The following is an 11,876-nucleotide window of genomic DNA, read 5'->3' as shown; positions in this document are numbered from 1 at the left end:
TCTGCCCATTCTTGATAGCTCATGAATATTTTTTAATAAATTTATTTAAATTATACCACAAAAAAATATTTTATTGTATGCAAAATAATTTAAAAAATATTTTTTAAAATTATTTTGCATAGAATAAAATATTTTTTGTAGTATAATTTAAATAAATTTATTAAAAAAAATTTTTAAAAAATATTCCTGAGCTATTAAAAATGGACAAAAGAGTATTGTATGAAATTCGAATTGATAGCTCATTAATATTTTAAAAAAGTCTCGTAATTAAATATTTTGTTAGCTTTTTTTTTAATGTATGAAATTAAATATATATTTTTTTAATTTTTTAGTAATTTTTTTAATAAATTTTTTTTAATAAATTATTAATTTTTTAACAGTATAATTCAAATTATACCATGAATAATTCGAATCAGTCCAATTCGAATTACTTGGGAACGTGTGCATGGGTGTAATTCGAATCAGGTTGATTCGAATTAGTGTGTGTGCAATTGTGTATAATTTGAATCAACATGATTCGAATTATATGTAAATACAGTTCGAACTTACCTGATTCGAACTACATATATACGTGTTTTGGTTGATATATGAATCAGATTTGGCTTTTGGCGGATTTGTGTAAATAAATACTCACCTTGGCTTATTTTAGTTTTTTGTCCTAATTTTGATGAATAAAATAGAAAATATAAATATGTATGTAATAATTTTTTATTTGTATTTATTATTAAGATGAGACTAAATAGCAAATCAAAGAGTGAATACTCATAAAGTACTAAAATATATAAACTAAGACTAATTTTTTTTTATCTTCATCCCATCTAAAACTCATGAATGATAAAATAATTTATTTTTAGTAAAAAATTCACTAAAGTATACATTTTTTCTTTAAAAATTACTTCATTTTTTATCCATATAAATCATATGATTGCAAAAAATATATACTCAACTAAACCGCTGCCTGCAGTAACAGTTTATGGCCAAGCATCAACAAACAGAAACCGCGACAGCCTTTAGCCCTCTAGCAGTTTCTGTGTTCTCCCATTCACATGTAATCTGCCTGCTGGTTACAGCGGATTATGTGTTTCGGTAAACCGCTACTGGTAATAGCGGTTTCTATATATATATAAAACAATGTATTTACGTCTTCATATTTAAAACAATGCAATTACGTAAATTTGAGAAATAAATAATTTATTTATGTAAATTATCCTATATTATGTGTATATTTATATACTAATGTGTTCATAAAAAATTTGTGTCTTAACAAACAAATAATAAACATGTATTAATGTGTACGTGTCTCTGAACCTGTATCTTTCAAACCAAACGTTGCCTGACTTCTCGTAAGATTATTGTTTCAATTTTCATTAAGAACCATTAATAAATCTGACTATATCAGACGGTATACTTTTCAAACGGATTTGGCCATAAGGATATATTTGGATTTTGGAGAAGAAAAATAGGTGAGAATTCAAAAGGTTATGTTTACAATAGCTACTAATAGATGGCTATGGGGGCTATAGCTATATATTGACTAGCCAAGAAGAAAGTAACACGTATAGGAATAATGATTTAATTAGAAAGTTTGATTTGTAGTAAATTAAGTTTAAAGCTTAAAGCAATGATAATAATTTTATATTTTTCATCTTAAAGATATATCATGTAGTTTTTCATTTGAATAATATTAAATCAATTTGTAATAAGAGTACAACAAAAATTTGTTCACACCTTCCTTTGGTTCAGGGGAGAGACTATAATTTGTTCTTATGGTTTTGGTGAAGACAAGTGTAGATAAAGAAATTGTTCAAGAATTAATTAGTTGAGCAAGAAAAACAAGATTCATTAACTGTTAGCTTAGAGAGGTTATGTTTCTGTTTTAGGGAAGGGTAGTCAGTTGAGTTCAGCCAATATATATAATGTGCTAAGGGTGTGAACTTAGATTAGTTAGAATTCTGATATGAATACTTTGTGCATCACCTCCTTTGAGTAATGCAAGTTTCTGTTTTTCATTCAATCACAAAACTCCGACTGCTAATTTTCCGATCTTGTTCGAACTCTCTGTGTTTCTTGAAGCTCAAGTCACTGTGACAAAATCTCTTCAATGCCAAACTCTCTTCCCTGCCCGTGGAGGCTTTATAAAACTTCTTCGGGCCCGGAGGTAGTCTAGCTTTGTAATGTACATTTTCATGCAAACATAACCATGAGAAGGGTAACAACTTGCTAGTAACTACAACCTCTCTTATATTCCATTACAAAGAAGCCTAACAAGAAAATAAAAATATGAAAATAAAATATATATATTAAAGTTGTTGTTTACACGATAAAGAGTCATGTTTTTTTTTTTTACTAAAGATAGAAAACTCGAATCCGCAACCTCTTAATTAAGTATGAGGAGACTATGCCATTTGAGCTATTACTCGTTGACAAGAAGCAATAGCTTAAATGGCATAGTCTCCCCATACTCAATTAAGAGGTTGCGGGTTCGAGTCTCTATATCTTCGGTAAAAAAAAAAAAGAGTCATGCTATTTATAAGCATATTTTGAACTAACCTCATAAATATTTAGCTACCAACTACTAACTCTCAACTACTTATTTATTACTCTAACACAACTACTTGTTATTGTTCTAATACGCCCCACAAGCTGGAGGATGAAAAATATCAAGAACTCCTAGTTTTGATAGATTAAGATGAAAGAGATGAGGGGACAATGGCTTAGTAAAGATAGGAAGAAGTTTCATCATTCCAGCTTGAGCCTTTTGACGGACCACATGACAATCAACTTCCAAGTGTTTAATTCGCTCATGAAAAATAGGATTTGCTGCAATGTGTAGAGCACTCTGATTATCACAAAAAAAAATAGGAGTGCGATCAGTTGGAATTTGAAGAAAATGCAGCATATTGATCAACCATTGGAGCTCATAGGTGCTGTTTGCAAGAGCCTTATATTCTGCTTCTGTTGAAGACATGGCAACAGTGGATTGCTTCTTTATTTTCCAAGAGATCAGAGATTTTCCCAAAAAGAAACAATAACCAGTTAAAGAACGACGAGTATCTGGACAACCCGCCCTATCAGAATCGCTGAATCCACATATATTAACAGAAGAGTCACGGGAAAAGAAAAGACCTCTGCCTGGGTTAGACTTCAAGTATCTCAAAACTCGATTTGCTGCACAAAAATGGGATTCAGTAGGAGAAACCATGAATTGGCTAAGCTGCTGTGTAGCATATGTAATGTCAGGCCGGGTAGTAGTAAGGTAGAGGAGGCGGCCAACAAGACGACCATAAATCAGATGTAGCTTTGTAGAACTGTCCATGGAAACAGATGCTGGTTTAGCACCCAACAAGCCAGAATCTTCCAATAAATCAACACAATACTTTCTTTGAGATAAAGAAATTTCTTGAGCAGAATGAGCAACTTCAATACCCAAAAAGTATTTAAGGGTACCCAAATCTTTGATTTTGAAATGCTGATTTAAAATAGATTTAATGGTAGCCATCTCAGAAATAGAATTGCCAGTGAGAACAATATCATTAACATACACCAATAAGACGGAAACTTCAGCACCAATAAATTTGACAAAAAGACTATAATTAGATAGAGTCTGCTGATACCCACAAGAAATTAAAAGTTTGGATAGTTTTTCATACCACATACGACTTGATTGGCGCAAATCGTACAGTGATTTCAGCAGTTTACAACACTGATTTGGATGACTAAAACTGATTCCAGGAGGCAAAGTCATGTATACATCTTCAGAATCTCCATGCAAAAAAGCATTGTTAACATCTAGTTGATAGATAGGCCACCTCTTCATGGAAGCCAGAGCTAATACAAGTCAAATTGTAGCTGGTTTTACTACCGGAGAAAAAGTTTCCAAGAAATCCACCCCTTCTGTTTGTGTGAATCCTTTTGCTACAAGACGAGCCTTATAGCGTTCCACAGAACCATCGGGACAACGCTTGATCGGATACACCCATCTACAGCCAATGGGTTTTACACCAGGAGAACAATCAACAACAGACCAAGTTTGGTTCAAATCCAGAGCAACAAGTTCATCTTTCATAGCATTGCGCCAATGAGAATATTTATTAGCGTCTTGAAAAGACTTTGGTTCAATTTCAGAATGCAAGGATAAAATGAATTTTTGATGAGAAGGGGAAAGAGAGGTCAGAGACAGAACAGAAGAAATAGGATACCTACAAGTTGAAGATGATGGAGTTGGAGTAGTGAGAGAAGAGCCGCAAATGTAGTCAGCGAGATGATTGGGGGGGATGTCTTTGACAGAGACTGTGACGGATGGTAGGATGAATGGTTGAGAACGATGTAGGAGAGTTTATGTCTGATTAGGAAGCAGGAGACGAGGTTAAGGATTGTGAAGGAGGGGAAGAGATGAACTGAGGTGTATTATGTTGAGGATGAAGTATGGGTGGGTTAATGGGTAATGGTTCAGGCCCAAATGGGAAGGAAAATGGGTTGTTCGGTTGGTGTTTCTGTTTCGGACATGTGTGGGTTTGGTATGTTTAAAATAGATTTAGTACTAGTGGCAAAAGGTATTACCATTTCATAGAAAACAATGTTTCTGTACATTTCAAACTTTTTATTTTCCAAAGTGTAAACGACGTCCCCTTTAATTCCATTCTTAAAACCAAGAAAAACAGCTTTCTTTGCCCTTGGATCAAATTTAGAACGATTAGCCATGAGAGTTGATACATAGCATAAGCAACCAAAAACCTTTATATCATTATAATTAGGAGACTTATTAAATAAAATTTCAAAAGGAGTTTTAAAATTATTTACAGAAGAAGGGACTCGGTTAATTAGATAAACTGCATGATTGATAGCATAGGACCAAAATGATAGAGGTAAATTAAATTGAAATATGAGAGCACGAGCCACATTTAAAATATGTTGGTGCTTACGTTCCACTCTCCCATTTTGTTCAGGTGTTTCAACACAACTACGTTGATGAATTATGCCCTTTGAAGAAAAGAAATCATGTAAGAGAAATTCCGATTCATTGTCGGAACGTATATACTTAACTTTGGAGTTAAATTGCGTTTCGACCAATGCAATAAAATTCTTGACATGGTTTTGTACTTCGCTTTTTGATTGCAATAAAACTACCCAAGTGAAACGACTGAAATCATCAACAATAGTTAAAAAATATTTATGATTATGGATTGAATTTTGTCGAAACGATCCCATATATCAAAATGCAATAATTCAAAAATTATATTAGTTTTATTAAAACTTGGAGAGAATGAAAGTTTCTTTTGCTTGGAAAAATGACAAACATCACAAGGCTCATCATGAGGCATAGAAATAAAGGGAAATTGTTTATGTAAAAATTTTAATTTTTGTCCAGAAAGATGTCCTAAACGAAAATGCCATAAATTGAAAGGTGTAATGGGTGTTGAATGAGTGGTGTTTATTGTATGAGTAGGAAATGGATTATTTGTTGTGATGGAGGTTTCAAGGACATACAACCCTTCTCTCATACTACCCAAACCAATCATCTTCAAATTGTTGTCCTGTAAGAAACAAGAAGAGTGTGAAAAAGTAAGTTGACAATTAATCATTGAAGTTATTTTTGAAATAGAAATAATATTAAAATTTAAGTGAGGTAGGTAAAGAACATCATGAAGAGTTAATGAAGTTGAAAATTTAACAACACCTTTATAAAAAGAAGTAACTTTATAACCATTAGGCATATGAACAGTAACTGGATCAATTTTAGAAAAAGATATGAACCAAGATAAATTGGAAGTAATATGATCCGTAGCACCAGAATCAATGATCCAAGTGCCTGTAAATTTATTTTGTACAGTAAAATTATTTAAAATAAAATAAGTGTGAAATAAACACAAATAATGGGTACCCAAAGTTGGGTCAGGAAGAAACCCAATTTGGTTGGAGGATGAGAGGCTTTTATCCTTGCTGTCTGAAAATTGAGATTCAGCCTTTTTCAGAAATGCTAAAAGGATGTTGTGTTGGGCTGGAGTGAGGCCCAAAGCATGCTCTGTGTGTTCTCTGAGGAGTTATTTCTTCATGAACTAGGGCATGAGAGGAAACTGGCAGCGTGGCAGGGTCAGAAGGCGGTGTCCGCACAACGCTGGCATTAACAGAGGCAGAGGAACGATCAAAAAATCGTGGTTTCCTTGGATGACGCGGGTGGCCGGGACGGTAGCCATGTTTGTTATAACAAACATCCACGGTGTGCCCCCTTTTCCACAGTAAGAGCAAACATTCGAGGAACCGCTGCTGCCGCGTCCTGGGTTTGAAGAAGCATACCCACGACCACGGCCAAGAGGAGGACAACGAGCTTCTACAGTAGCAGCAATGATTCGTTGATCGTCCAAAATTTCAGATGCATTTTGAAGTTGATGTTCTTGTTGAACGACAAGAGCGAACACCCTGGTGACAGGTGGAAGAGGATCAAGAAGAAGAACTTGTGATCGAACTACAGAAAAACGCTCATCAAGACCTTTAAGAAATTGAATGATAAAATCTTATGTGCGATGTGCTTTGGCTGGGCAATTACAGACGGTAAGAAGACGTGAGTTATCAAGCTCTTCCCACAAGGTCTTTAAAGAGGTATAAAATTCTGTTACTGACTGATTTTTTTGTCTAAGAACATAAATTTTTTCTTGTAATTCTGCAATACGAAGAAGATCACTTTGGGAAAAACGCTCTTTAAGGTCAGTCCATACAGAAGAGGCAGGAGAAAAATAAACAACACTTTGAGTAATAGAAGGAGAAAGAGAATGAAATAGCCAAGACAACACCAGATTATTGCAACGCTCCCATATTGGAAACAAAGGATCATCAGTTGGAGGAGAAGGAATAGAACCAGTGAGAAAGCCATATTTATTTTTGGAGATGATGCCCATAGAAAATGATCGACACCAAGAGTGATAGTTATTGCCAGTAAAGACATGAGTAACAAGGACAGATGTTGGATTTTCACTAGGATGAATATAGAAAGGGCTGGTGGGATCTTGTGCTACGCTAGAAGATGATTCTACCATTAGAGGAGAAGAAGACAATGGAGACTGATTATTTGAATTTGAAGTTTTCACCATGGGTACCAACAGAGCTCTTTTTGAGCTTTGATACCATAACAAGAAAATAAAAATATGAAAATAAAAAATATATATTAAAGTTGTTGTTTACATGATAAAGAATCATGCTATTTATAAGCATATTTTGAACTAACCTCATCAATATTTAGCTACCAACTACTAACTCTCAACTACTTATTTATTACTCTAACCCAACTACTTGTTATTATTCTAATAAAGCCAAAAGACAAATAACAAAATTTAATTATTTGACATACAGTCCATAAAACATAAATATTAATCATTATTATTATTAATAAATCTTTATTCTCTTTCGTATATAAATTTTTTTACTTAATTACCTTAACAAGTTTTGTTAAACACTAAGTCCTTATTATTATTATTGGACTAAATATCATGATGTAATGAGACTAAATTTTTAAAGTAGTTTTTTAAATTTATAATTTGTACCGATTTAGTCTTTTAAATTTAAAATTTATTATACTAGTCTTTAAGATCTAACTCTAGGTACTATATTGATCATATTTTTATCTTGATTAAGTACCAAAATAAAACATCATCATTTATTCTTATATCTAGTGTGACAAGATAGAGCTGACTTAGTATTCTATTCATTGACTCAACTCTAAAAAGAAAAGACCAATATAATCAATTTTAAATTTAAAAGACTAAAATAGTAAAAGCTGTAAATTTTATAGACCATTATTATGGAGATTTAGTCTCTAAATGGTGGTACTGGAGAAAAAAAAACTAGTTGAGAATATGATGATGAAATTATGGATCATAAAGAGTGGGAATGACGCATAATTTCTTAGTGTAGTTTACATTTTCTCTGCATAATTTCTATTGGAGAGTATTGTTCATACAAGACTCTTCAAGATACATATTAGCTGAGTTCTTATTATTATAATTACATATTTAACTAGAACACCATGGTATTAAATTATGAATGTGGGCAACTGGAACAAAAAACAAGACGAGAATATGACGATGAAGAAGTTATGGTTGATAAGGAGTGGCAATGACGCACAAGGGATGTTTTCTTGCAATTGCCAAGCCAGGGACTTCAGTCATGTCGAGATCCTCAGGCTTCATCCCATCGGGGAGTTCCCAATTGAAATGGTAAAGTAAGAGAGCCAGAGGAAGTGTAATGCTGGCCACACCAAAATTCATACCAGGACAGATTCTCCTTCCTCCCCCAAATGGTAAATACTCAAAGTTATTCCCTTTGTAATCCAATGAACTATCTTCAAACCTCTCAGGTATGAAACTCTCAGCATCATGCCAGTATTGGGGATCTCTTCCAATTGCCCACACGTTCACCATCACTCTCGTCTTCACTGGTATATCATACCCATGGATGTTGGTTGCTTCGGTGCATTCTCTAGGGATCAACAATGGAGTTGGACAGTGTAACCTTAGTGTCTCCTTCACCACTAGCTTCAAGTAACTTAGTTCTTCAATATCACTTTCTTGAATTGTTTTCTTTCCTTTAAGTGCTTCTCTTAATTCAGCTTGTAACTTTGCCATCACTCTTGGGTTTTTCATCATTTCTGACATGCCCCATTCTAAGGTTGCTGCCGAGGTATCCATTCCAGCAGCAAATATGTCCTGTAAACAGTTGATTTTCTTTTCTTTAGTTTTTTAGTTTTGAAAAATAAAAATACCAAAAAATACTAAAAAATGAAAGAAAGAAAGAAGCAAATAGTAAAATACTACAGATGAAAAAGATGGGAGTAGATCTTCTCAATTTTTTTTTTCAATTGTTTAGTAATAGAGAGAAAAAAATTGAGAGGATTTATTTTCTAAAAAATTTATTGTATAATATTGTTTTTCTAATGAAATACGTAACCAAAATTAAAAAACATGTTGTCTTAACAATAGTTTTCTGATAATTAAATCGGGATATTAAAAGGAGAATCTAAACTCTCAAAGTATAAGAGAAGCCGAATCTTTTCTTTTTCTGTCAAGACTCAAGACTGATGAATCTCTCTTGTTATAGAACATATTAGATAACCCATATTTTTTATTATTTTTATTTATTTTTATTTTTTATTTAAGTTAGTAATCATTAATTTTTTATTTCACTAAAAATGTTGACTCTAAAAAAATTTCAATTGTTATACTTATACCATACATACACGAAACAAAACAAGTCAACAACTGCTTATAGCAGGTGGCGTCATGCATTAGAGAGGCTTGGCCCCAAGTCAAGTTATCCAAAATTTATGGTATGTTTGACTTTCCGGTTGGTAACTCCAAAATCATTATTATAATATTATTCTTTGGACTTTTTCTTTTTCTTGTTTTAACACGGTTTAGTTATCTTTAAACATTTTTTTATTGGGTAAAGTATATTTTTTATCTTTAAAATTTGGTAAAAGTTTTAAAAAATCTTAAATTTTATTTTATTTTAATTTTGTCTCAAAAGTTTTTGATTTGCATCAAATATATCTTCAACAGCTAAATTTTCAAAAAATTTAAGACCAATCTAACAATAATGCATAAAAATTATGCTTGATGTACTTGTGTTAAGGGTTATTCTTATGAAATTGTTGTTGAATTGATCTTAAATTTTTTGAAAATTTAGCCATCAATGATATATTTAATACAAATAAAAAATTTTAGGACAAAATTAAAACAAAATAAAACTTAGAAATATTTTTAAAACTTTTATCAAATTTTAAAGATAAAAAGTATATTTTATTTTTTTTATTCTATATTTTTGAAATAATATATTTATCTATTTTTTATTATTATATATTCCCTCTTTTATAATTATTTTACAAATTAACATGAAAAAAATAATTGTTTCTCCGTGATGTTTATAAAAATGATCACTAAAGCAATTAGACAACTTTTCCTAAAAAATAATAAACAAATAGTTTGTTTCTAGTAGCAGGAGCTGAAGTATTCATTAATCTAGAATCAGCTCATCCAAATAGTATAGATAATTTTGAATAGTCATTTCTATGTATAAATACTTACTCGAGATCATTATATTCAGCATGTGATAATATATATATTAATTTCTTACTTTTATACTGATAAAATAAAAATAATGAAAAAAAAATATAGAATGAACACCACCTTTTGTTTTTGATATTAGAATAGCAACGATATTTTTTAAAATATAAACAAATAAAATGTTATTCTCAAATATAAAACCGTTTAATTAGAAAAACAGAAACTGAACCGTTTGATTTATGAGAAGTACAAAAATCGAACTGTCCAATATATAAAAAGTATAAAAATCGAATCGTGCTATTTATAAAAAATACAAAAATCAAACCAAAAGATTTCTGTTAAAAAAATAAAAAATTTAAAGTATACAAAATATTATAATATTAAAATATACCACTACTCTTATTTCCATTGAAAAAAAAAAAGGCCAGGCATTAATATACTAACCCCAATGACCGCTTTGACGTTTGTGATTGTTAGGTTGGTTTGGAGGTTCCCGCTTTGCTGGACTCTCAATAGAACGTCAACAAGGTCTTCCTCCTCAACATCGCTCTTACCTTCTCTTTGCTTCTTTTGATGTTCCTTTATGATGTCCTCCATGAACTTATCATGTCTCTTGTGCAGATTCTCCACCTTTGACTTCAATCCACTCAAATAAAACAGAGGTTTGATTGAAGGAAACAAATCCCCCAAATGAAACCCTCCCAAGATTTGCATTGCTTCCTTGGTCAGACGGATAAACCCAGCGTGGTCCGTGTTGGAGTTACCAAAAGCAGCCCTGTAGACAGTAACACTAATCAAGTGGAAAATCATGTCAGACAGATTGATCCGTGAACCCGCAGATTCACGGATCTTCTGGATGGTTCTTTCCATCTCGGCTTCTCTTATAAAAGCCAGAGACTGAACCTTTTTCTTACTCAAAAGTTCCAGAGTACATATCTTGCGCATGTCTCTCCAGTAATCGCTGGACGGAGAGAATACAATATCTGCAGGGCCATATACTAGAGTTTTAACAGCAGCAAGAAGAGGCCTCTTTTGAAAAGAGCCATCATAGGTTTTGAGTACCTCCTTGGCTAGCTTAGCGGAAGATATAACTACTGTGGAGTTTTCACCCAGTTTGAGGTGCATGAAAGGTCCATATTTTTTTGCTAGTTCTCTAAGGGAACGGTGTGGTAATGGTCCTGCTAATGCAACCTGATGGAGGTTACCAATGATGGGTAGTTTCCATGGACCGGGGGGAAGGTTAATGGATCTTGTTTTGAAGAAATATTTTGCAAGAAAATGCAAGACTGTGAAGACAAAAATTGCAATAACCAATAAGTAGGCTTGAGGTTCCATGTTATATTAATTAACTAATGGATCTATGAAGGTGTGTGCTTGTAATGATTTTTGCTTAGATTCAGTTCCTATTTATACAACTTTATGAAATGGAAAAACTTAATTATTTACGAAGATAAACTACAAACTATCATGTATATGCTTTCAACTTTCAACATTCAACATTCAACATAAAAGGTAAAATTTGTCTCCGAGGTGACGCAGTTTATAAAATTCGTGCGAATGGAGCGATGTCATAATTGGACTTGTATGTAAATCCCGGATGCTTGATATTAATATCGTACACTCAAATTCTTGAAATTTTAATTACATTAATTGTATCTTTAAAATTGATAAAAGCAATTTTTGTTGACCCATTTTTTATTAGAGTTAACGTAACTTAATGACATAAATCTTGAGTAACATTTATTATGACAATTATACATCATTTAGTCAAATATTGCATGCTAATTAGGACAATTATCCCACTTATTAGAATTATATAATTTT

The 11,876-nt window shown here is 32.2% G+C and overlaps 2 protein-coding genes across 2 annotated transcripts; both read right to left on the bottom strand.

Moving 5' to 3' along the window:
- LOC107642837 (uncharacterized mitochondrial protein AtMg00810) lies at nt 2,627-3,817 on the bottom strand. The gene has a single exon (XM_021123588.1). It carries the CDS (start codon nt 3,815-3,817, stop codon nt 2,627-2,629), a length of 1,191 nt encoding a protein of 396 aa, XP_020979247.1.
- LOC107642836 (cytochrome P450 71D8-like) lies at nt 7,837-11,488 on the bottom strand. Its single transcript, XM_016346322.2, has 2 exons — nt 10,497-11,488; nt 7,837-8,696 (listed from the first exon to the last, which is right to left on the bottom strand). The coding sequence occupies exons 1-2, from the start codon at nt 11,385-11,387 to the stop codon at nt 8,085-8,087; spliced, it is 1,503 nt and encodes a 500-aa protein (XP_016201808.1). The 5' UTR covers nt 11,388-11,488; the 3' UTR covers nt 7,837-8,084.

This window comes from Arachis ipaensis, chromosome B05, assembly GCF_000816755.2.
Source record: "Arachis ipaensis cultivar K30076 chromosome B05, Araip1.1, whole genome shotgun sequence".
Lineage (NCBI taxonomy): Eukaryota > Viridiplantae > Streptophyta > Magnoliopsida > Fabales > Fabaceae > Arachis > Arachis ipaensis.
This window is presented reverse-complemented; position numbering and strand designations above follow the sequence as displayed.